Source organism: Orycteropus afer, unplaced genomic scaffold (genome assembly GCF_000298275.1).
Source record: "Orycteropus afer afer isolate SDZICR_OR568_19922 unplaced genomic scaffold, OryAfe1.0 scaffold00043, whole genome shotgun sequence".
NCBI lineage: Eukaryota > Metazoa > Chordata > Mammalia > Tubulidentata > Orycteropodidae > Orycteropus > Orycteropus afer.
The window spans coordinates 6,416,910-6,444,145 of record NW_006921630.1 but is presented as its reverse complement, the minus strand read 5'-3'; the positions used below and the strand labels follow the sequence as shown (position 1 = coordinate 6,444,145).

The following is a 27,236-nucleotide window of genomic DNA, read 5'->3' as shown; positions in this document are numbered from 1 at the left end:
ACAATAAAAGATTGCCAAATGAGAGCAGATTTATGTTTTAAAGATAAATTTAAAATATTTTTTCTTTTGATTCCCACTTTCATCTACCAACTACTTTCAACTGCACCAGGTGAGGTGCCATCTGCTGTAGTTCTCACACAGAGCACGCAGACGTGCTCTTTCACCACCAGGTGGAGAATACATACCAAAAGTTACACTGATTTTCAGAACTTGGAGAAACAATTATGTTTAAGATGATGATGTGGAAGTGGGATTCTTAGGCAATGTGAAGCCATAAAACACTACCTATACTTACACTCATGCTTCAGATTAGAGTTTTTATAAACCTATGTTGTATCATATTAATTATACTCATATATTCATTATATATTTAAGCTGTATACTACATTGTAGCACAAGGTATATTGTGTATTGTAACACAAATATAGCTTTATGTATTTGACCCTTCTATTTACTGATCTGAGAGTCAGATGTCAGAATCCAAGCATTACAATACCTAGTTGGTGACTTTAGGAGATAACACTAACCTTACAAAATAAGGTTACAAAATGAAAGAGATGAGCAAGATCAGGAGTCCCCAAACTATGTTCAGCTGAATTCTAATTCCATAATATGCTGTCTGACGATTCTATGGTCAAATAAATTTGGGAAATGCTTCATAAAACAGTTTCATCCCCATAGTAAAAGAAAGAAAGCATATTAGCACGGTAAATGCATTGATTATAGGAAAGAAACGTATTTCACATTAAATGCTTTTAATAAAGCATTTCCCAAATTTAAGGACCATGAAGGTCTTTTTTCCTCAGCACACCTATGAAGCAGTCTAGCCCACTGTGAAGCAGTATTTAACAAGAAAAGACAGACTTTGGGAAGTGTTGGTAAAATGAACTCTAACTTTCAGAACATTTCCATATCTACCCAAGAGTCATACCAGGTTAATGATTAAAAAAACAATTTCTTAAAAAATTAGTAATTCCTTCCAACACTCTTATATTTATTGGAAGTATAAACTGGTACTAGCTTTCTGTAGGGCTATTAGGCAAAATGTATCAAAAATTTAAAAATAGCATTATTTTTGCTCTACTACTTCTAGGATCTCTCCCAAAAGAAAGGAGGAGATTAATGCATAATGATACAGATATTTAATTAGCAATATTTATAATGGCAAAAAGAAAAAAAAAGCTAAATGTTAAGCAATGGGAAACTGACAAAATAAACTATAAATATCCAAATAACAGAACACTACATTGTCATCACAAAGGTGTGGTACAGTGAATTATTTAATATGGCTCTTGTAGCCATGGTCTTTGTAACTCCCACCAGATGACTGGGTGGCACCATGCAAATGTTGAAATGTTGGTGGTTCACCAAGGGGATTCGACAGCTTGTTAATTATTTAAATAAGGTACATGGCAACTCACTGCCATCGAGTTGATTTGACTCATAGCGACCCCTCCTTGGGTTTCCGAGGCAGTGTCTCCATGGAAGTAGATTGCCCAATCTTCCTTACAAGAAGTGGCTGGTGGGTTTGAACCGCCAGCTTTCTGGTTAAAAGTCAAATGCCTGAGGAATTACATCATCAGAGCTTCCCTCATGGGGGTAAAACTCCAAAATCAAACTCACTGCCGTGGAGACGGATCCGACTCATAGTTGACCCCTCTTTGGGTTTCCGAAGCAGTTATCCCTATGGAAGTAGATTGCCCAACCTTCCTTCCGAGAAGTGGCTGGTGGGTTTGAACCGCCAGCCTTCTAGTCAGCAGCCAATGCCTTAGGCACTATGCCATGGAAATAAGGTATATGGAACCCTAACATAAGGATTGGTCAGTTTTGCCATCTTGCTAGGCTTAAAACAAGCCCGAAAAGCAAAAAGGTAGAATCTCTCTACCATCAAGAAAGAAGAGCCAGGAGTGGAGTGCATCCTTGGACCTGAGATCCCTGAGCTGAGAAGGCAAGAAGCAGCAGCACAGTAATAGCAGCAGCAGAACCAAGAGACTAGCATGAGACAGAGCAGTTTTCCCAGCCCACAGAGAAAGCTGAGTACCTTCAGAAAGAAGGCTTGCTAGTGGAATGGGGTGCTTCTCTGTGTATCTATTTGCAACGGTAAAAGAGTTCTGTCACACTGGCCTAAGCAGCGCAGAGGCTGAGGTTAGAGAAAAGATGCTTGTGGCACAGTTGAGAAGAAGCTGTCCTGACTGAAGAAATGTATCCTGAATGGTTTCTGATCCTGAATTATTAGTTTTTACTTCTTCAATAAACATTATAATCATGAGTATTATCTGTGAGTTCTGTGTGGCCACTACAACAAATTATTGAACACAGCAGAGAAGCAGAGTGCTGTCGGGAGGGACAGCTGATGTCAGAATTAGCAAAAAAAGGTTGGAGGTGGCAACATGTCTGACCTGCACCTCATAGAATCAGCCTTGGGCTACTGATTTTGATACTTCTTCTCCCTTGTGAAGTCAGAAGAGGTTAGATGCCGCTGTCACACCCTTTTTGAAAAGGGCAATGCAGACACTTACTGACAAGGAAAGGTATCTATAGCTTATTAATGGAACAAAACAGCATATAAATGTGATTCCATACATGGAAAATTTCCTGTTTACATACGCCGAAAAATTGTCTGAAAATACTCATACTAAAATTGTTAGTACTGGTTACCTCTAGGTGGAGAGACTACAGGTGATTTTTTTTATTTTAAATATGGTTTTCTGTATTTCAATTTCTCTATCTCTGCCACATCTCCCTTCTTCTTTTTCTTCTTCTTCTTCTTTTTTTTTTTTTAAACTCAATAATCAGGGTTTTTTAAAATTAGAAAAAACTATTTTGGAAACAAAAGTATTCCCTAACGAGAGGCCATCCTGTGAGTTTAAGATGCCTTTGATTCATTTGGCCCAGCCATTCCATTACTAGGTATATACCCTAAAGAAGTGAGAGCCATGACAAGAACAGATATATGCACGCCCATGTTCATCGCAGCACTATTTACAATAGCCAAAATATGGAAACAACCTAGACGTCCATCAACTGAGGAATGGATAACCAAACTATGGTACATACGCACAATAGAACACTATGCAACGCTAAAGAATGTAGAATCTGCAAAACACCGCATAATGTGGATGAACTTGGAGGACATTATGCTGAGTGAAATAAGTCAATCACAAAAGGACAAATATTGTATTCCGTTATTGTAAAAGTTAAGGAAATGTTTATCTATTGAAGGAAATTTTCTTTGTTGGTTACCAGGGGTGGGAGGATTGGTATAAAGTATTTAGGGGAAAACTCCTAAATCCACTAACTTACCTCCAGGTCTATAGAGAAAATTACAGCCAGGATTAAAACTGAGGGGACTGAAGGTTATCTCAATCACTCAACAATATTTACTATTGCCATGGAGCCAGTTACTGTGCTAAGTACTGCGATGTACACATTATCTCTATTAATTTAAGCTTCAAAATTACCATATGAAGTATCTATTATTATTTCTATTTATAGATAAGAAAATTTGAGCATTGTACTTAATGACCCAGAGATATACACAGTATACTATTAAATAAAAAAATGGAGTTATAAAGAATTATGATTTACATTTCTATATTTTTAAAATAAAATTGTATGTATTTGTAGTTCTAAGTATATACTGAAAAAATAGATACCAAAAATGTTAACAGTGCTTATGTCTGAGCTGAAGGATCAACAATTTAAATTTCTTGTACAACTGTTTGTTAATTCTTAATATTTTATCAATACAAATATATTGCTTTTATACTAAGAAAAAATACATATATATCAAAAGTATTTTTTTAATAATAAATGTGACATCTAATTAAATTATCATATAGAATTTCATGTAACTTCTTATGAAATCAAATCACAACTTTATACCACCACAGTATCACTGGTAAGAGAAAAAAGTTCCCATGTAGAATTCCACTTACGTTCTATCTTTTCTTTTTTTCCCTTCTTCCCTTTAGAAGAAGTAGATGAACAAGATGATGCAGCAGAATGGGCCCCCGATGAATGCTGGGAGTTAATATCCACAGAGGAAAGATCACAGGCAGACTTTCTACTAGAATGTTCCCCTTGATTGCCTAAACTGCTACCACCAGTACTGTCAAAGAGTAAGTAATAGTGGTTAAAGAAAGAAATTTTACAACACAGTTAAAATAATACATACACAAAAATTTATTTAATCACTAAGAGAATATAACTAACCAAGAATGCCTTCTACTTTTCTTATTTATTTTCTTACTACCATTAAGCCTGAAGTCCCAGGGTGGCGAGTACTCAACTACTAGCTGGTAAGTTGGTGATTCAAACTCACCCAGAGGCACCTCAAAAGGAAAGCCTGGCAATCTGCTTCCAAGAGGCCCAGTTTTGAAAACCCTATGGAGCAGTACTACCCTACACACATGTTGTTGTTGTTTTTGTTATGTGCCGTCGAGTCAAACCCAACTCATAGCTACCCCTCCTTGGGTTTCCGAGGCAGTATCACTACGGGAGTAGGATTGCCCAACCTTCCTTCTGAGGAGTGGCTGGTGGGTTTGAACCGCCAGCTGCCTGGTTAGCAGGCAAGTGTCTTAGCCACTATGCTACGAGAGCTCCTCCCTACACACATAGGGTCGCTTTAAGTCAGAACTGACTTGATGGCAATTAACAACAAAAAGTCTGAACTATTCCCAATGGCTCAGTTTACTACTGAGTGAGTTGTTTACTAAAGTGAAACTAATAAAAATAAATATTTCAGATACTTAAGAGAAAAATATATAATGTTGGATACTGCAAAACTTTTACGTAGGTTTGTAACTTTATATAACTATTTTCCCCTGATAATCTAATAGAGAACAATACTTTAATTTGCTCAATTGCATGCAACCTGAAAATACAATGCAAATTGATAGGTAATATTAGATGTCACCACAATTAAAACCAAAAGTTCTGATTTAAAACTTTAATGATTTATTTAGAACTCAAAATTAAAAGGGATACTTCAACGATACCTATTATATTAGAACAATTAGATTTCACTAATTTTTATAAGATCATCTCATCATTTTATGTGCATTACAATTTGTGGTATATGAAGAAAACCACATCAAGTATGAATGTTTGCAGATTAAATTATAGAGTAACAAAATTTAGGGAGAAAATTTTCCCTTCAAAGTTTGATTCACTTATTATGTGACTTTATATAAGTAACTTAACTTCTGTGCTTCAGTTTCCTCCCTAAATTGGTAGTAACAATAATTACCACATCAGGCTATTTTAAGAATTAAGTTAACATAGGTAAGGGCCTTCAGTCCTCTCAGTACCTTATACATTAAGTGCTCGATAGATATTGGCTGTTATCATCATTATAACTACTGTTAGTTTTGAAAAATTTTAGATGTTTTCCTGATTACAAAAAATTTTTAATTGATTATGTGGGATAGTGGAGTCAAGGATCTATCTAATCTTCCTCAGTTTAATCACGGAAAACCACTTCTTAAGCTACTTATATTTGTGTACAATGTAAGTTTCCCAATGTTATCATGTATTGGCGATTTACAGATTGATTGCCTGAATTTCGCTACAACTTTACTATGTGCCAGTTCCTGTTCTGTAAGTACTTTGTGCTTCACTGAATACTCATAAAAATTCTGTGAGACTATTATTTTCTCCATTTTACATAGAAGGAAACAGGAAGGCTAGGTAACATGCCCAAAAGCAAACAACTAATAAAACAAGAGAGGCAGGAATCAAACTCAGTCTAGATTCAAAGCTTTGCTTTTTAACCATTATACAAAGGCTTCATATATACTGTTAAGTAAAATTTGACTAATGTTCAGAATAGGGTTTTCATTTATACATTTTTCTCATTCGTCACATTTTACTCCATATTGCCAATACATTCTTACGTAGGCTCAAGAGCTGATTTTTTGTCAGTCAAAGTCCCACTCCCTGGAGAGGAGACAAAGTCATCTTCATATGACACACTTAGAGGGGTTGTGATGGTATTCAAAGGGTGCAATGCTGATACTCCTCTTTCCAATTTGTCTTCAAACCCTGCCAAAAGTAACAAATGAAATATGGTTTATATACCTATAAAGCATTCCACAACATGGAGATTAATAGCATTGACTTATGAATGTTTTTTACCTTAATATGTAACAATGCTATGTTTTTTTTAATTAGAGAAATTTTCAAACTACATGAAAGTAGAGAAACAACATAATGAACCCAATGCACCCATCACTCAGCTTTACTAGTTATCAATACATGACCAACCTAGTTTCAACTAAAACTTCTACCCTCTCATTTCCTGCCTCTCTCCACCCTGCCATTATTCTGAAGCAAATCCCACATAAGGTATCATTTCATCCCTAAATATGTCAGTATGACTATAAAATATTAATGAAAATCTAACAAAATTTGAGAATAAATCCAATTTTCTTAAGGAAAAAAAGGTGTTAATTATACATTTTGCTTTCATCAAAAGAAATTAAAGCCTACCTTAAAATTACCACCTAAAGAAATAAATGGCTAAACAAAATAGCATATATAGGTCAGCCCAAAATCATAAAGAAACACTGAAATACAAGTTCTAGGAAAAGGCAATGTGTTACCCAACTGAGCAGAAGATGAACAGATGAAATGAGCTTGTCAAATAATGTGTCCACTATGTAGGGTGGAAGTAGAAAACTATAGTATTAATAGCTGACTTCAGGCTCAGCCTAACTCCCTCCAACTTGAAAATTCTAAGGTTATGTTAGTATAAGATGGGTAGAGTCAATCTATTGCAGGAAGAACAGAGAAAGGAACTTAAAGAAATCTAATTCATCATAGAAAAGGAAAGTTGTGCTATAAGATGTCAGGGATAAAGGGGAATTTTAAAAGTTATTGTTTCAGGACCCAACTATCAAGCTACGTAACTATGTTAAAATTAATTTTGACGAACAGTAATACAATTGTTTCCAAAGTAGAAATGTTACTACAGTCACCCCTCTCAATTCTTGACCACATATTCCCTCTAATTTACAAATTACTGAATTCAGAAATATACTCATTTTCTATTTAAATACGTTAACTATGGTCACAGAAAACCTTGAAAACCTCTAAATACTTTACACCATTCCTGAACGTTATGCATGCATTTCTCTAAATTACATCAATTACAACTTTTTTTTACAACTACCAGTCAACTACTGTTTTATGACAGTAACTGAAAAAATAAATTTTTAAATTAAATTACTAATACTCCAGTTGAAGATTTCAGATAACTCAGAAGATGACTAATATGGACATCAAAACTCTCCATTATCCTTGCAATGAACAATGAAATTATATATTTAGGTGTACATTCTTCTCACCTTTTCCATATAACTGATACGATTTTGTAAAAATATTAATGACACTATGTGGACTTCCCTTTGCTAATTCTTCCCATGGTCCTTTGCTTTGTGTACCACCTATGTGCCCAAAAAGTGGCAAGAATTTTTCAGCCTCCTTCTGAAACTCTTTGATAGGTTCATAAGTATTTCTTTCTCCAGCACAGAATTCCTTTTCTTTTAAGATTTCTGCTACCTTCAAAAGGGGCCGCCCGTCTTGGGTTCCCTCCTCTTCAGAGAGACTCCCCTCACTGAGAAGTGGTCCTTCACTGATTGAATCTGCACTAGAACCAAGAGACATTTTGGCTTTATCTTGAGAACAGGCTTGTATATCAGAGCTAGAGGAGTCAGCCTGCCTCTTACACAATTGTGCCAGTAGTCCTTCTGGTTTGGGACCAGGGGATCTCATTCTAAAGCTTGATATGGCACTATGAGGTCTGATCATCTCGGGCAGCTTTTTATATTCACTAAGGTTGCCTACACCAGGAAGGTCATCATCAAAGGTTGCATGAGATACACAAGTTCCTAGCATCTTTTGAATTCGAGCAGAGAAAACATCTTCAGTATCCTCTTTCACAGGTGGACTTATAGTCTTGGTCCAATGTCCATCTTCTTGGGATGCTTGCTGCACATCACATTCAGTGTTCCATACTGACCCATAGTTAATATTGGCCCCAGCTAATTTCTTGGCTTCACTTTCAATCTTGCTGGACAAAGAAGCAGCTGTTGCTTTCAAGGCTTCAATACGATCCAGTTTACTCTTATATTGGCTGGCACTAGGTTTTAGCAAGGCATCTGGATGAGCAGCTGGTGAGGTCAGATGAGTTTGAGGTGTTAATGGCCCTGAAGCCATATTATGATTCTTCCTGGTTGGTAAAATGGATTCAAAATCCTTATTCAAAATTCCTGCATGCTCTAGACTCAAGAGATGGGAGAGTAAACTTCCAGCTGTTCCAACAAGGGGCTGTGGCTGAGAATGGTGGATTCGTGGGCTCAATTTGTCAGGCTGCATCCATGTAGGTTCCATCAAGTCTCTTCTGGAAATGAGAAGTCAAAATATGTCAGTTAACACAGTAACTCATAACTAAGCCAGCATTTTTATAAACAATTTTTTTTTCTGATTATAAGCATAATACATACTCATTGGGAGGGAAATAAAGGACAGAAGACAAGAATAAAGAAGATAAAGACCACTCATAAAATGAACAACCAGAAAGAGCCACTATTAATATTTTACTTAAAATTATATCCTTCCAAATATCGTCTGTGTACATGATGTTTTGGTGGTACTGTTTTCACAAAAAATGATTTTAACTTATACACTGCTTTGCAAACTACTTTCTTCAACTAAGACATCTTATCCTTTAAACTATAAATTTAAGACAAATCATTAAAATCTACCATCCACAGAAGAATGGGTAAGCAAAATATGGTACATATACACAATGGGTACTATACAACACTAAAGAACAACATAGAGTCTGCAAAACACCGCATAATGTGGATGAACTTGGAGGACATTATGGTGAGTGAAATAAGTCAATCACAGAAGAACAAATATTGTATTAGTTCATTATTGTAAAAAGTCAAGGAAAGGTTTCTTTGTTGGTTACCAGGGGTGGAAAGGGAAGGGAGAGAACACTGCAAAAATTTTTTTAAAAAAAGGACAAATCATTAAAATCCTTAAAACTCTGCACACAAAATTCTTTACACAATTGGCTCTATCCTTTCCTTTAAAAGTAGTATTATATAAAAGAGAATGTTTAACATTTTAAATATTACTGTAGACATAATATAGATTATTCTAATCAATAATTATTTACTAATGTTGAACATTTATATTTAACAAGGTACATACTAAAACAATTAGGTATTAGAACTTCTAAAAAAATTAACAATCAAACAATTAAATGCTAAACTGTGATTATCAAGACTATGAATATATAATACAAAGCAGCATGTCTGTAAAGTACAGACACAGAATAAAGATACACAGAATAAAGATATCCTAGCTACCACTGTGTATATTCACATGTGTTTCCAGATTATGAACATAAAGAGAGAATAAAGACTGATGCAAACTATTAAGACCCTTAAATGAAAAAACATGAGGTTTTGTCCTCAAGCTTGTCCATCAGTTTTTTGATGATGACATAAAGACATGTTTCATCAAATTTGGAGATGACAGAAAGCTGGGAAGTCTGGCTAACTCAACAGAAGACCAAATTATGACTCAACATTATTTGGAAAACCTGCAACCTTAGGACAAAACAGGATGGGAAATGGATTTTTAAAAATCATCTAAAGGAAGGTAACAGGGTTTTAAGAAAATTAAAAAGCGTGTCATCCAAGGTTTGTTTGGAAAGTTATGTATGTATGCAGTCTTTTATATTGAAGGGCTGCTAAGAATAATGAAATGAAAGAAGACGACTAGAATACAGATTTTATATCATAGAATATAGGCTATAACAAATGCAATATATTTGTTATACAGTCACCTCACATGTATGAAGTGATTAGGGCTAAACTATCTTGGTAGTAATAGTAATAAAAAGAAAGTTACAGATAGTGACATGTAAAAATCCGAACAGCTTTATATTCATGTATTTCAAATGCCAGCAATGCAGCAGGCACTATGCCAATGGCAGGAAGGACTGTTGCTGTTAACTGCCGTTGAGTCACTTCTGACTCATGTTGGCCCAAATATGCAGAGTAGAACTGCTTCATAGGGTTTTCTGTGATCTTTCAGAAGCAGATCACCAATCCTGTCTGCCAAGTGGGTTTGAACTATAAACTTTCAGCTGGTACTCAAGCACTTAACCCATTTGCAACACCTAGGGATTCCTGGTAGGAAGATTGTTGTTGTTGTTGTTATGTGCCGTCGAGTCATACCTGACTCATAGCGACCCCTCCTTGGGTTTCCAAGGCAGTATCACTACGGAAGTAGGATTGCCCAACCTTCCTTCCGAGGAGTGGCTGGTGGGTTTGAACCGCCAGTCGTCTGGTTAGCAGGCAAGTGTCTTAGCCACTATGCTACCAGAGCTACCAGATAAGAGAAGACAAAGATGTAAAGACTTAATGGAGTCAAAATTTAATTCATACTCTTCAAAATCTCCTTATCTTGCAGGGATGGTAAGAGTGTTAAACAAATAACTAAAATACAATGTCCTAAGTTCCAAAACAAAGATAAATAAAATGCAGTAGGGCACAGGTAAGGGAGCAATTAAGTCTGCTGGTCGGTGGCATAGTGCCTAAGGCATTTGACTGCTAACCAGAAGCTGAAGTTCAAGCCTACCAGCCACTCCTCGGAAGGAAGACTGGGCAATCTACCTCCACAGAGATACCTACTGCCTCAGAAACCCAGGGAGGGGTTGCTAATGAGTCAGAATCGACTTGACAGTGCTGAGTTTGGTTTTTTGGTATAGAAGATATAACGTCAATGACAAGTCAAAGAAGTTTGATATTAAAAGAGTAGTGCAAGGTTGTAAGGCCTAGTAATAGATTTGGGTTTGGTTTGGTTTTTTAAATTGGGTAACTTGCTTAGAGGTAGGAGGAAATTCATAAAAAGGTAAAAATGGAAAACTTGATGCTAGCAGAGTACTATCTACCAACAGTGATGGGCTGAGATGAACTGGAGAGGATCACCCTACCTAAACGTATTCTAATTCAAAAATTTCTTAATTTTATTTATGCTTAAAGGTTGATATGTGTTTATAACCTTAAATAAATCATATAAAACAGTTCACTTACTGGAAGACAGTCTGTATAATGATTTAAAAGCAAAGGTTTCAGGAGTCTAATTGCCTCCATCACTAACATTTTGACCTTTGAGAAAGTTACTTAAATTCTAGACATGTGTTACCCTTTCTGTAAAACAGGAATAGTGCTTAACTCAAGAAGTGTTGTTATCGGGTGCTGTTGAGTCATTTACAACTCATAGGAACCACATGTGCCAGAGTAAACTGCCCCAAAGAGTTTTTTTCTAGGCTGCAATCTTTATGGAAGGAGAGTGCAGAGCTGCTGGTGGGTTTGAACCACCAAACTTTTGGTTAGCAGCCAAGCACTTAACAGTTGCACCACCAGGGCTCTTCAATTCAAGGAATAATAAGGATTCAATTAGAATAAAATAATACATACAAAGTACTTAGATCAGTACCTGGGACCTAAAGAGCACTAGATAAATGTTCATTATTTTTATCAATATCTTCTTAAGGGGAGAAGGGTGGCTCAAAGAGGATCATGTGTACTAACCCAAAATTGGAAGGTGATTTCATTTCTATTTGTGCATTCTCAAAAGACTTTCAAAATCTTTCTCTGTACCCAAATGGTAATTGCAAAGCACAATTTATAAACATGTAATATCAAAATCCATGACTTGTCTGTCAAGTTTGTCATACTGTGGTGGCTTGCATGTTGCTGTGAGGCTGGAAGATATGCCACCACTATTTCAAACACCAGCAGGGTCACCTATGGTGGATCGGTTTCAGCAGAGCTTCCAGACTAAGATAGATTCAGAAGAAAAATGGGGCCATCCACTTCTGAAAGAACTGGCCAGTGAAAACCTTATGAATAGCAGTGAAACACTGTTTGATATATTACTGGAAAATTTCTGAACAGCCCTAAAATATTTTCTGATATAGTGCCAGAAGATGAGCCCCTTAGGATGGAAGGCACGCAAAATATGACTGGGAAAGAGCTGCCTCCTCAAAGTAGCTGTTACTGTTGTTAGGTGCTGTCGAGTCATCTCCGACTCACAGTGACCCTATGTACAACAGAACGGAACACTGCCCCGTCCTGTGCCAGCCTCATGATCCCTGCTATACCTGAGCCCATCAGTGTAGCCACTATTTCAATCCATTTTGTTGAGGGCCTCCCCTTCCTTTATTGACCCTCCCCTTTACCAAGCATGATATCCTTCTATACAGAATGGTTCCTTCTGACAACATGACCAAAGTAGGTGAGACGAAGGTTTGCCATTCTCGCTTCCAAGGACCATTCTGATTGCACTTCTTCCAGGGCAGATTTGTTAGTTCTTTTAGCAGTACATGTACTCTCAGCATTCTTTGCCAGCACCACAACTCAAAAGCATTAACTCTTCTTCAGTCTTCCTTATTCATTGTCCAGCTCTCACATGCATAAGAGGCAATTGAAAATACCATGGCTTGGATTAGGCACACCTTAGTCTTGAAGGAGACATTTTTGATCTGCAGCACTTGAAAGGTCTTTTGCAGATGATTTGCCCAATGCAATATATCCATCGTCTGATGTCTTAACTGCTGCTTCCATTGGTGTTGATTATAGAACCAAATAATATGAAGTCTTTGACAACATCAATCTTTTCTCCATTTATCATGATGTTGTTTATTGGCTCAGTTGTGAGGATTTCTGTTTTCTTTACATTGAGGTATAATCCACACTGCAGACTATAGTCTTTAATCTTCATCAGTAAGTGTTTTAAATCATCCTCACTTTCAGCAAGCAAAGTTGTGTTATCTGCATTTCACAGGCTGTTAATGAGTCTTCCTCCAATCCTAATGCAATGTTCTTCTTCACAAAATCCAGCTTCTCGAATTATTTGCTCCACATACAAAGTGAATAAATATGGTGAATACTTTAATGATATGGATGGAGTAAAGCTTTTAGGATGTTCATTTCCTGATGTCACATGATTCAAAATGACAAAGAGTGGCAAACATTCATTAATAATCAGAATATGGACTATATGAAATATGAATCCAAGATAATTGGAAGTTGTCAAAAATGAAATGGAACACATAAAGATTGATATCCTAGACATTAGTGAGCTGAAATGGACTGGTTTTTGCCATTTTGAATCAGAAAATCATATGGTCTACTACACTGACAGTAACAAATTGAAAAGCAATGGTGTCACAATCATCATCAAAGGGTGAAAGAAATCATGTTAGAGTTACATGACAGAATTTTGCAAGACCAATGACTTATTCCTTGCAAATACCTTTTCAACAACATAAATGGCAACTATATATGTGGACCTTACTAGATCAAATACACTGATATCAAATCAACTACATCTATGAAAAGAGATGACAGAGAAGCTCAATATCATCAATGAGAACACGGCCAGAAGCTGACTATAGAGCAGACCATCAACTACTCACATGCAAGCTCAAGTTGAAGCTGAAGAAAATTAAAACAAGTCCACAAAAGCCAGAATACAACCTTGATTATATTTCATCTGAATTTAGAGACCATCTGAAAAACAGATTTGACACAGTGAGCACCAATGACCAGGCAAGTTGTGGGATGACGTAAAGAACATCATACATGAAGAAAGCAAAAGGTCATTAAAAAGACAGGAAAGGAGGAAAAGAACAAAATGGGTAACAGAAGGGACTCTGAAAATTGCTCTTGAACAAAGAGTAGCTAAAGCAAATGGAAGAAATGATGAAATAAAGAGTTGAACAGAAGATTTCAAAGTGCAGCTCAAGAACACAAAACAAAGTATTACAATGAAGTGTATGTACAAAGACCTGAAATCAGAAAACCAAAAAGGAAGAATATACTCAGCATTTCTCAAGCTGAAAAAACTGAAGAAAATATTTAAGCCTCGAGTTGCAATACTGAAGGATTCTATGGGCAAAATATTGAACGATGCAGGAGGCATCAAAAGAAGATGGAAGGAATGCAGAAAGTCGCTATACCAAAAGAATTCAGACATTCAAGAGGTAGGATATGATGAAGAACTGACAGCAATGAAGGAAGAAGTTCAAATTGCACGGAAGGCACTGGCAAAAAACAAAGCTCCAGGAATTGACAGAATACCCATGGAGATGTTTCAACAAACAGATGCAGTGCTGGAGGTGCTCATTTGTTTATGCCAAGAAATTTGGAAGACAGCTACCTGGCCTACTAACTTGAAGAGATCCGTATTTGTTCCTGTTCTGGTTACCTAGTACTGCTCTGACAAGAATATACCACATATGGGATGGCCTTAACAAACGGGAGTTTATTCTCTTACAGTTTGGAGGCTTTAAGTTCAAGTTCAAAGTGCCAGGCTCTAGGGGCTGGGTGAAAGCCCCTCAACCTTGGGGTCCAGCTCTGCCTCCTGCTCCTGGCTCACTGGAGCTAGAGGCGTTTCTTCACTCAGGCAGCTGCTGGCTGCTGAGGCTGAGAAGCCCCAAGGTTGACAAGTAAAAAGGCACAATCCTGATGTTACCAAACCACACGGCAGGCCATTAACTTAAGTCCATTGTAAGTACCAAGATCGGCAGAGCATAGGCAGGCTGCTGAGCAATGACACGACTACATGCAGGGTCCAAGCGTGCCATAGGCTAGAGACCATTCTCAAAACTTCTCCTTATATACAGGAAGCAGACCACATACCTAAAAGCAGCTCCTCAGCTGCTTGTAGTAGATCCTACCATGGAGTTGACTGGCAGCCTCATCATGGGGAATAACTACGACCAGCTGCCCAGCCACTCAACCAGGCCCAGCCAAATTGACACACAAACATAACTACCACAGTGCCCATTCCAAAGAAAGATGATCGAATGGAATGTGGAAATTATCAAACGATATCACGTGCAAGTAAAATTTTGCTAAAAATAATCCAAAAACAATCACAGCAGTATATTGACAAGAAACTGCCAGAAACTCAATATTCAGAAAAGGGCACAGAAAGAGGGATATCACTGTGGATGTCAGATGGCTAAAAGCAGAAAATAACAGAAAGATGTTTACCTGTGTTTTATCAACTATGCAAAAGCATTTAACTATGTAGATCATAATAATTACGGATAAAAATTGTGAAGAACAGGAATTCCAGAACATTTAATTATGCTTATGAGGAACTTGTACATAGACCAAGTGGCAATCATCAAAACAGAAGGGGATACTGCATGGTTTAAAATCAGAAAAGGTATGTGTCAGGGTTTCAACCTTTCCCCATACTTATTCAATCTGTTGCTGAGCAAATAATCCAAGAAGCTGGACTATATGAAGAAGAATGTGGCATCAGAAATGGAGAAAGACTCCTTAAAAACTTACAATACGCAGATGATACAACCTTGTTTACTGAAAGCCAAGAAAACTTAAAGCACTTGCTGATGAAGATCAAAACCACAGTCTTCAGGATGGATTACAACTCAATATAAAGAAAGCAAAAATCCTCACAACTGGACCAATAAACAACATCATGATAAATGGAGAGAAGACTAAAGTTGTCAGGGATTTTATTTTACTTGGAGCCAAAATCAACATGGAAGCAGCAGTCAAGAAATCAAATGTTTTATTGCAAAAGACTCTGAAGTGTTAAAGAGCAAAGACGTCACTGTGAAGACTAAGGTTAAGGTTATGTGTCAACTGGGCTGGATCTGGTTTAGTGGCTGGGCAGCTGGATACAGTGATTCCCCCATGATGAGACCAGTAAGTAACTCCATGGTAGAATCTATTATGAGCAGCTGAATAGCGGTCTTAGGGACGTGGTCTGTTTCCAATATATAAGAAGACACTTTGAGAAAGGTCTCTGAGCTTTTTGGCAAATCTGAATGCTGCATTTGGTCAAGTCATCACCTCAGGGGCCTGCCATGTTGTTTGCTGATCTTGAGACTGTTTCTGGACTTGAACTAGTGGCCTGCCATGTTGCTTGATAATTTCGGGACCGTGTCATTTTATTTGTCGACCTTGGGTTTGTGAGCCTCAGCAGCCAATAGCTGTTTGAGTTAAGAAAAGCCTCCAGCTTCAGTGGGCCAGGAGCAAGATGCAGAGCTGAAGCCCAAGGTCAAGGGACCTTCACCCAGCTCCCAGACCTGGCACTTTGAACTCGGTCTTCTAGCCTCCAAAACTATAAGAGAATAAATCCATTTGTTCAAGCCATTACATTTGTGCTATTTTTTGTTAGAACAGCACAAGAGAATCAAAACACAGCACCTGACCCAAGCCATGGTATTTTCAATTACCTTATATGCATGTGAAAGCTGGACAATGAAGAACTGATGCATTTGAATTGTGTTATTGGCAAAGAATACTGAAAATACCACGTACTGCCAAAAGAATGAACAAATCTTTCTTGGAAGAAGTTGTAACTAGAATGCTCCTTAGAAGCAAAAATGGCCAGACTTCATCTCACATTCTTTGGTCATACTGTCAGAAATGACGAGTCCCTGGAGAAGGGTATCATGCTTGGTAAAGCAGAGGGTCAGCAAAAAAGGGGAAGATTCTCAACAAGATGGCCTGATACACTGGCTGCAATGATTGGCTCAAGCACAGCAACAACTGTTGCTGCAAGAATGGCGCAAGAACGGGCAGTGTTTTGTTCTGTTGTTCTCTTGTACTGTTCACTAGCTGACTCAATGGCATCTAACAACAACCTCAAAATGATCTTGACTTTCGTTATCCAATAGTTTTTTTTTTTTTACTTTATCACAAACATTATACCAACAAAAAACATTTTTTAAAAATTTAAGATAAAATCTTCTACAGTCCACAATATGAAAGTAAATCAAATCATTTCTTAGTCTTTCTTTATAAGTTCACATGTCTACCCAAATATGGAAGGTAAGATGGAGAAACTGGGAGTCTTATAAAGAAATTTTGAATAGTAATGGATATATAAATATCTTTTTAAATTATTCACCACAAATACATTAAAATATTAATTTCACTGTGATTAATTCCTCTAATAAACTATTACTGGGTGTTTAGTTCAGAGAGGGCAAGAATGCTTACAACTATAGGTAATCTTCAGAGGAACTGAAATTTACACTGGACATTGAGGGACAGGTCAAACTTATACAAGTAGAGGAGGGCAGAGGATAAGTACAGTTATACACCATACTAATGTATCTATCAGAAGATATTAATAATTTATAAGTAAACCTCTTTTTGCCCTCACTCACACCAAAGGTCAATCAACAAAATTCGAGTATTTTAAGATCACAATACTAAATCTCTACCACCTGTCTGTCAGTGTGTCATCCTGTGGTGACTTGCATATTACCATAAGGCTATACTACCAGTATTTCAAATACTAGCAGAGTCACTCATGGTGGACAGGTTTCAGTGGAGCTTCTAGACCAAGACAGATTAGGAAGAAAGGCTTGGTAATCTACTTCCACAAATAACCCAATGAAAACCTTACGGAGCACAACAAAACGTGACTCGCCTGCTTTGTATACTTCATCAGGAGATGAATCACTAGAGGAAGGCATCATGTTTGGTGAAGCAGAGGGCCAGAGAGGGCACAGGAGACCCTCAGTAAGATGAATTGGCACCACAGTCACAGCAATGAACTTGAACATGCTGGAGATTTTGAGATGACGCAGGACCAGGCAATGTTTTGTTCTGTTGCATACAAGGCTGCCATGAGTCAGAGTTGACTCAACAACAGCTAACAACAACACAATAAATTTGATGGGAAGAAAGAATCTTAAGTCATCTTTCATTCTCCCCTTTTTACCTTGTAAGAGGCTGTGGAGGTTCAGACAGAGACATGTCACTACTGGAAGATGCACTTGGGGGACGTTCCTGCACTTTGTTTTCTTTGTCGGATTCTCCAGATGGCTGATACCCTGGTCTGGCCTAAGAGAAAAAGACATCAAATTTATCTGACTCTCATCACAAAGATATATTCAGGGAACACATAAAATAAACATTAAGTCACTTCAGCTTTACAATGATTCTAAAATGTTGGATCTTTTTCCTCAAATAAAACCGATTCAAATTTAGCTTGCCTTAAAAACAGCCATTAGAATTAATTATAAAACTGCCTCTGAAATACAGCAAGGGCTGCTAACACTAACTATGTAATCTAGAGAAATAACAACCTTTCTAAGTCTCACTTTCACCTGATAAATGAAGATAATAGTAGTACCCACCTTTCTCAGGGATGTGAGGATTTACTGAAGCTTAAGCCTAACTGGATTGCAGGAAGACTCATTAACAACCTGTGATATGTAGATGACACAACCTTGCTTGCTGAGAGTGAAGGTGACTCGAAGAACTTACTGATGAAGATCAAAGACTACAGTCTGCAGTATGGATTACACTTCAACATAAAGAAAACAAAAATCTTCACAACTGGACCAAAAAGCAGCATCATGATAAACAGAGAAAAGACTGAAGTTGTCAAAGATTTCACATTACAAAATTGGTTCCAAAATCTATGCCAATGGAAGTAGCAGTCGAGTAATCAGACATCATATTGCACTGGGCAAATCTGCTGCAAAAGACCTCTTTAAAGTGCTGAAGAGCAAAGATGTCTCATTGAAGACTAAGGCGCACCTGACCCACACCATGGTATTTCAATTGCCTCATATACATGCGAGAGCTGGACAATGAAGAAGGAATACTGAAAAAGAGTTGATGCTTTTGAGTTGCAGTGTTGGCAACGAACACTGAAAGTAACAGGGACTGCTAAAAGAACTAACAAATCTGGCCTGGAAGAAGTGCAGCCGGAATGCTCCTTGGAAGCCAGAATGGCCTGACTCCATCTCACATAGTATGCTCACATTGTCAAACAGGATTATTCCCTGGAGAAGGGTATCATGCTTGGTAAAGTGGAGGGCTAGCGAAAAAGAGGAAGCCCCTCAATGAGGTGGACTGACATGGTAGCTACAACAATGGGCTCAGGCACAGCAAGGATTGAGAGGCCGGTCCAAGACCGGGCAGTGTTTCATTTTGTTGTACATAGGGTCTCTGTGAGTCGGAGCCAACCTGATGGCACCTAACAATAACAAGCCTAATGGTAAGTGGCACGTGGTAATTACTCAATGATTTTATTCTTAAAAACATTAGCAATACTCGTAAAATTATCAAAGTAAACTAGGATATTCTGTAATTTCAGCAGAGATCACAAAACCAAGTTTTCCTTTACATACTCTAACTTTGCTCAGTACTATGATGAAAACTAGTCAGGGATAGAACTCACAATAATGACAGGATGAACAGATATCAGCAACAATCACCCTTGGAAATTAACTCAGCTTTTATTTTCCATCATATTTACTACATTACTTTTCACTGCCTGTATATTAGAAGTAACGAGAAATTTTCAAATAGTATTTTAAATAAGCTGCTCCGAGTCATGAATTACTTCCCTTTGTATTTCTGTCCCTACTATTACCTGTGTTTCCTGTGTTGCATGCTGTTGATGAGATGGCTCTTCAAGCAAGGTCTTTTCTAGTAACAATTTGGAATAAGTTTCCTGTAGTCGTCTAGTTGTTGATGGCTCAGAAGGAGCAACATTTTTTACTTTAGTAAAGGCTTCTTTCTGTTTCCGGTAAAGTTCCTGTAATCGCTTATTTTTCTGTTCAGTGGCCTCCTTTTGAGCCTTCTTCTCTTCATTTTGCTTCCTTTTCCTCTCCTCCTGTTGTCTAACAATGTACTGTCGTACCTCATCTGTATCATAATGGCGCTTTTTGGAAATAACAGGGGGATCTTCATTAGTGGTTACTTTGTCAGGTTTTCTTTTTACTGGGCTATGACTCCTAGGAGCTTGGGCTGGTGCTGATACCTTCTGGTTCTGTAGCTCTCCAGTCTCTTGCCTGGCAGTCTCAGTTACAGAATCCAGCTGCAGGTCGTCAAGAATTCCACGAATTTCAACAGGTAAAAAGTCCTTATTTAAGGTGGTATCTTCCTCCTGTTTATTATCTGGTAGAGATGGAGCTAATTTCTTTGTATTATTTTCAGACCGAGCTCTACTTCTCGAACGTTCTGAACTTCGAGGAAGACGTCTATATGAAACATCCAATCTGGGATCAGATTCTGCTCTTCCAATATGACTCCCTGAAAAGTATGAACTGTTAATGATATATTAAAATTCTATATTCATTACTAAGATTTATTGCACTAAATATCTTAAATTCAAATCTCCTATGACTAAAGTCTTCTAAAGAACATTACAAAAGAAACAAAGTTCCTTTTTTCAACAATAAGAGAGGAATTTCAATCTTCTGAAAAATTACTTACCTTTTTTAAAAAAATTGCATCTTTCAACATTTCTGAAATAAGGGCAGATCTTATGGCTAATGTGCATATTTAATGTTACTACTTCTCTTCTTCCCTATTCCCCTAAAGAAGTTGTTAATAAATCAATTACCCTTTATTAGAAGGCATCCTAATTAGAATTAAGGAAATATGAAAAAATACCTTAAGAATCTTAAAAATAATGATTTTTAAGGCTCTGCAAACACTAGTCTGCATATGACGAATTCAAGTCATAGTAAGTGCACTGAAAGTACTAATATTTCTGAAAATTCTACAACAGTAATCCATTTCACAATTGCTTGAGATGGTACCGTATTTAGGTGAGTTTATCAGAAAATTTCTGAAAATCTGATTTATATTTTCTGAGCTCTGGTGGCATAGTGCCTAAGGTATTTGACTGCTAACCAGAAGGTTGGTGGTTCAAACCCACCAGCCACTCCTTGGAAGGAAGGTTGGGCAATCTACTTTCATAGTGATACTGCCTCAGAAACCCAAGGAGGGGTCACTATGAGTTGGAACTGACTCAACAGCATTGAGTTTGGGGTTTTTTTTGGGGTTTTTTTGGTTGGTACAGAAAGGAATAAAATTGGCCTGTCATCTGATCACATTGATATTTTAATCTGTATAAGAAATCTTCAAATGTTACAACTTCAAATAGTTTCTAAAGGCTATTTTGAGCATTTTATTCTATTTCCAGAGAAAGAGGACAAACTTCAAAAAGAGGCATTTAAAGTATCTAACATTCCTTTCTATAGAATGCTTTCTGCATATGGGCAAGGATTTTGGTCTATTATAAATCCCTAGAGATTAGAGCAGTTCTTGTTACATAGTTAGCACTTAATAAATATCTGTTAAATAAATGAATAAATCCAAAGTCTCTACATAGAACTCTCCAAAAAATGAAAGAAAAAACTAAATATATAGAATATCATTTTATCACTTAAATGTTTGCTGATATGACCAAAAATGTCCATGAGTTTATTTACAAACTAGATGAAAATGAAAAGGAGCAAATTCAAAGTATATATTGACCTCTATATTACCAAATTATAGCTATAATTGCATTTCCTACTGAATCCATTCCAGAATTCAAATGAACTGAGGCAAGTTTTGCTGGTAAAAAGGAAAGCTGGCCTTAGGTATTTATAAACTTTCATTTCTAAAAACTAATGCTAATGAAAAGTAACTAGTTATTTCAAATAACATCTAAAGTACTTCAAAAAGAGAAAAGCAATGACAAGGTTCAGACTCCAGAGTTCTGGGTCCTAGACAGAATTTTACCAGCTACAAACTCTTATGTCCTTGAGAAAAATCACTTCTCTCTCAGAGCTTGTTTTCTAATCTGTCCAAAAAAAAAAAAAACCTCCAACCTTGTGAGTATTTGCCCATCTTTATGTATACATGCTGGAATAAGACAGAATCAACTTCATTCTCTTAACAACCTAATCCACTACTATCAAGTCAATTCCAACTCATAGTGACACTATATGACAGAATAGAAATGTCTCATACAGTTTCCAAAGCTGTAAATCTTTATGGAAGCAGATTGCCCCATCTCCCGCAGAGGAGCTGACAGATGTAAACCACCAACGTTTTGGTTAGCAGTCAAATGCTTTAACCACTGCACCAGGAGAATTCTCGATTCTCTCAAGGTTTCTAAAATTCTAATATGATTTGACTAAAATAATACTTTCATATTCATAATAATGTCAGCTAAATGTTATTAATATAACAAAAACAGAATTCTTAATGAAGATGACCATAATACCTATTGTTGTTGTTATGTGCCATCGAGACGGACCCGATTCCTAGCAACCCCTCCTTGGGTTTCCGAGGCAGTACCACTATGGAAGTAGATTGCCCCATCTTCCTTCACATTTTTTCTTTTTTGAGTTATATTCACAAATATAAAATAAAAGTCTTAAACAGCATGCTGAAAAGTACCTTTTTCACCTTTTTTAAGTACTAATACAGAAAGGCGCCTTGGTGGCACAGTGGTTAAGCACTTGGCTGCTAACTGAAAGGTTGGCAGTTCAAACCCACCAGCTGCTCCATCGGAGAAATAAGTGGCAGTCTGCTTCCATAAAGATTTCCAAAAACCACAACAGACCCACTGTCGCTGAGTCCACTCCAACTCATGGCAACCCTACAGGACAGAGTAGAATCGCACCACAGGGTTTCCAAGGCTGTAAATCTTTACAGAAGCAGTCTGCCAACATATTTCTCCTGCAAAATGGCTGGTAGGCTCAAACTGCTGACCTTTCAGTTAGCAGGTGAGCGCTTAACCAGCCTTGGAACCCTATGAGGCAATTCCACTCTGTCCTACAGATTCACTATCAGTCAGAATCAACCTGATGGCTATGGGTTTGGTTTAAGTACTTATATAAGCAATGTTTATTTCTTTTTCCCCACAATTTTGTTTTCCCTATAATGTTAATTTAATTTTAGCTGCTCACCAGATTTAGCAGTTCTTTCTCTTCCACTTCTGTCACTTGACACTGTTCTTCGCTCCTTTTGTTCCATTCTGGGTGCAGGTCCCAGGATCTTCTTTACTAATTTTTGTCCTTCTCGCCAAGAAGATGTACTTATCAGACGACTACTACCTAAAAATATATATATTTCATTGAATTTAAAACTTAAATTTTAGCTCTAAGAAGTATAATGCTACTCACCCATACAGGTTTTGTAATTAGCCCTACGTTCATCTTCTGCCAAGGCCAAATGGTTTAGAATCTTATTTTATTTTTTGCCCTAAACCTCCTAAAATTAACCAACAGTTTGTTTAAATCATGATTTAACCATATATTTAAAGTAAGTGAAAACCACTTTTAAAGTTAAGAATCAACTATTAATGAAGCCTCAAAATCTCCAAAGCAAAGGTATCACACTAAAAATTGTGGCATGGAACAACAACAACAAAACCTGAACTATAGTAAGTGTTCAGTTTACCAATACTTGGCATTTTGAATGAATAAATTACTTAAACTGAAGTATAGGGAATAAAATCTGAGGAAACACATTTAACAGTTAACAGTTAACAGTGAATACCTCTGAAGGGGATAGTATTCCAGGAACTTTCATATTATATTTACAGATATACACCTAAAGTATTTACTACCTCTTTATGAATAAAAACAATGACATTCAAAAGAGAAATATCATCAAAATTTTAACATGTAATAGTTAATACGTTATAAATGCTGTACTGATTATGAAAGTTCCTAAAAATGAGTAAATACGTTACAATAAATATAGCTGTTTACCAGCAGAAAAACTCATTTACTAGTTCTAGATTACAATAATTAAAATTAGACATTGTCTCAAAACAGAGGTAACTTAAATAGCAACTGATAACATGAACACTGCTTACAAAATAGAAACTATAAAAACAAAGATGGTGTAAGTATGTAAAAAGTGTTTAAATACAAAGCTAATGTAAGAAATGAAAAAAATGAAGTAGCACTTTAAACTTAATTTAGAAAAAAAATATTTTTACATTAACAGGCAATGCTAGTAAAATCATTCTACTTATATACACCGTTGAAATATAAATGAGCACATTTTGTTTTCAGTTTTTTTTTTAAAAAAAGGACAGTATTATATATTTTGTATCAGAGACCCCAAAAGTATTCATTCCCCTTGATGAAATAAATGAAACTATGTTGTTGTTGTTGTTGTTATGTGCTGTGGAGTCGGACCCGACCCATAGCGATCCCTCCTTGGGTTGCCAACGTAGTATCACTAGGGAAGTAGATTGCCCAGTCTTCCTTCCGAGGAGTGGCTGGTGGGTTTGAACCGCCAGCCTTCTGGTTAGCAGTCAAGTAAGTGCCTTAGGCACTATGCTACCAGAGCTCCTAAATTCAACTAAGAGAAATGAATCTAACAGAAAAAATCCAGAAGAATGAAAAATCCAGATCATAACCTAAATATGGTGAATAGTTAAACTATGCATCTACTAAATGGAGTACTGTGTAGCTGTTTGAAATCCTAAATTCCAACAGAAATCGTCTCAAGAAAAGAGGCTATAAGAAAAAGATTTGAAGCATACAATTTTAAGTATAAAATTTAAGTAAGAAATTTTAAGTATACAATGATAATATTCACATATTACTGTGATTTTAAAACTACTATAATACATAAAATACTGGTGCACTATTGTGGTGTGTTTTCTTCTATTTTTCAAGTTCTTTCTGTAATGTTTCATTGTATTTATAATAAAAGACACTTCATTCAGAGTTTTTAAAAAAGGAACTTTATTTAAAAGATTAAACACAAGTAAAGTTTTATAGGAAACACCTATTATAAAGAAAGGTGAATTACAAACATATGCTGTTTACTTTAAAAAACAAATTACTTTGTTATTTAGCCTTAAATAATCTCTCTAAAACATTAAAAGATTTTTAAGTCTATCACTCAATCTACAAAAAATTATGTCCTTAAGCAAAATGAGAGACAAGCTTCTCTTCAATTTCAACTTAATTTTCAGAATCAAAAGCAAGCAACCATTATTATTTATAGTTTCCATTTTGTAAGCAGTGTTCATGTTATTAGTTGCTATTTAAGTTACCTCTATTTTGAGACAATGTCTAATTTTAATTAATTAAAATAATCTCATGTAGTCATTAACAGAAAAAGAGGACTTTCACTATAGATAAACTGCTGATAGTACTATCAGTGACTGTCTAGGTCACTGTCACAGTGGATATGTGGACATCAGCCTACCACTAAATTGAATAAATACATGATCAGTGGTCCTTGTGCTTCATTCCAGATTATGCCCCTAACAACAGTGTTATATAATATCACATTAAAAACAATACTAAGTTTCATTTATATCCAGAAAAAATTCCTATTAACATTGTATTTACATATAGCAAGGCACTATGCTACCAGAGGTCCGAATGGTTAACAATGGGTATCACAAAATATACTTGCCATTCTATTGATTAGGAGCTCTGGTAGCATAGTGCCTAAGGCATTTGACTGCTAACCAGAAGGCTGACAGTTCAAGTCCAGCAACCACTCCTTGGAAGGAGGATTGGGCGATCTACTATCCGTAGTGATACTACCCTTGGGTAGCTATGAGTTGTTTAGACTCGACGGCAGTGAGTTTGGTTTTTTGTGTTTTCTATTGATCAGTCTAGGTCCCCAGGTAACACAAAAGATTTGTGCTTGACTACTAACCTAAAGGTTGGTAGTGTGGACCCACCCAACAGTGCCACAGAAGAAGGTGCTGTTACAAAGATTCGTTGTTGTTGTTATGTGCCATCAAGTCAGACCCGACTCATACAGCTCAGAAAATCCTATGGAACAACTGTACTGGCACATGGGGTCATTGTAAGTCGGAGTCAACTTGATGGCAATGCGTTTTTTGGTTTTTATTGATTAATCTATGACCAGAAAATCCAGTCCCTGGTCAAAAACCTGTGCCCAATCACAACTGTTTTATGTTCTCATTCCCATAAGACCTTACATATCCCCTATCACAGCATTCACCACATTTTACTGCAACTACTATTAGAACTATTTTTGGACAAGAGTATAAGCTCCACTAGGGCAGATGTTGTGCCCATCTTGCTTACCACTCTATCATGCAGTACCTCAGACACACCAAGTCCTCAAAAGTAATTATGTGATGAATGTATGAATGATCAATTCAGACTGTCTTCAAACCATAAGTGGCAAGCTCCCAACTTTTTCTACTTCCTCTTGGCCTACATTACTCACTGACATGCATATGATATATTAAATAGCTATCTGTTAGTATTATTAATAATGATTATTATTAATGGAATCATGGCTAGCATGTGAGTGCTTCCCATGTGCCAGGCACCCTAGTGGGTGCTTTTGGTTATTAACTTAGTTCTCACAACCAGACTGTGACATAAGTGCTACTGCTTTCCCATTTTACATATGGGGAAACTGAGGCATAATTTACCAAAGGAACACTGCTAGGCATGACAGAACTAGGTGGTGAAAACTGGCAATCTGGATGCAGCCTCCAATGTTAACCACTATGGAACAAGGGAATTCTCTTTCTTCCAGTCTTAATCCATTCAGCGTCTGACCACTGGGAGATTGGACTGTCACAGTCTGTTGTGCAACATTTATTCCCTTATGAGAAAAGGTAAAGGGACAGTAACAGTCATAAACAATCCCTCTGCATATAAAAATTCATTACATAAAAAAAAAAATATTGCCTTTACTCTAGTTTATTTCTATTAATAACAATGAAAGAAAAAAACCTTTTGAGGTGATAGACATTACTACATGTGATGAATATATAACTCACATGATAAAGATGTCATTTCACTGGAATATACATATATGAAAACTTATCAAACTATATACTAAATAGTATACAGTTTATTTTATATCAATTATACCTCAATAAAGCACACATAAACATACCTACACACACACACACAAAATGAAACTTAAAATGCAGTGAATTTTTATATGTGCCAAACACTAAGAACATTTGGTAACAGACTGTATTCATATACATGCCATTTCAGTAACATGTAATTTTAATCTAGACATGATATTAAGAAATCTAACTAACCTGTTTTGCATTCTGGACTCGATAACTGTGTTGCCTTCTGGATTTTTCGTACTGGTTTTACCACTTTCTTCTCTTTGCTCTTTTCAACAGGTTTTCCTTTTATAGAGTTATCATCTGAAAAGCAGAAATATTTACAGCAGGTACTGGATGACTCCCCCACACACCCACCTTCCCCTCTGTAGGAAAAATCAGTACAAATTATATGATTTAAACAGTGAGAAAGAAAACTTTGTTTAAGCTACTTTTATGACTCATTACAAACTACCAAGATTAACTCCATTATGTTGTTGTTGTTGTTATCTGCCGTCGAGTCGGCCCCGACTCATAGCGACCCCTCC

The 27,236-nt window shown here is 36.6% G+C and overlaps 1 protein-coding gene across 1 annotated transcript in view; it reads right to left on the bottom strand.

Annotated features, from left to right (window-relative positions):
* CEP350 (centrosomal protein 350) overlaps positions 1-27,236 on the bottom strand; it is a 187,644-nt gene that overhangs the window by 135,671 nt on the left and 24,737 nt on the right. The window contains exons 8-14 of the mRNA XM_007937637.1: positions 26,899-27,012; positions 22,790-22,936; positions 19,471-20,132; positions 17,806-17,927; positions 7,350-8,404; positions 5,898-6,045; positions 3,939-4,096 (exon numbers count right to left, since the gene is read on the bottom strand). Coding sequence (XP_007935828.1) covers positions 3,939-4,096; positions 5,898-6,045; positions 7,350-8,404; positions 17,806-17,927; positions 19,471-20,132; positions 22,790-22,936; positions 26,899-27,012 — 2,406 coding nt within the window. The remainder of the gene's footprint in view (positions 1-3,938; positions 4,097-5,897; positions 6,046-7,349; positions 8,405-17,805; positions 17,928-19,470; positions 20,133-22,789; positions 22,937-26,898; positions 27,013-27,236) is intronic.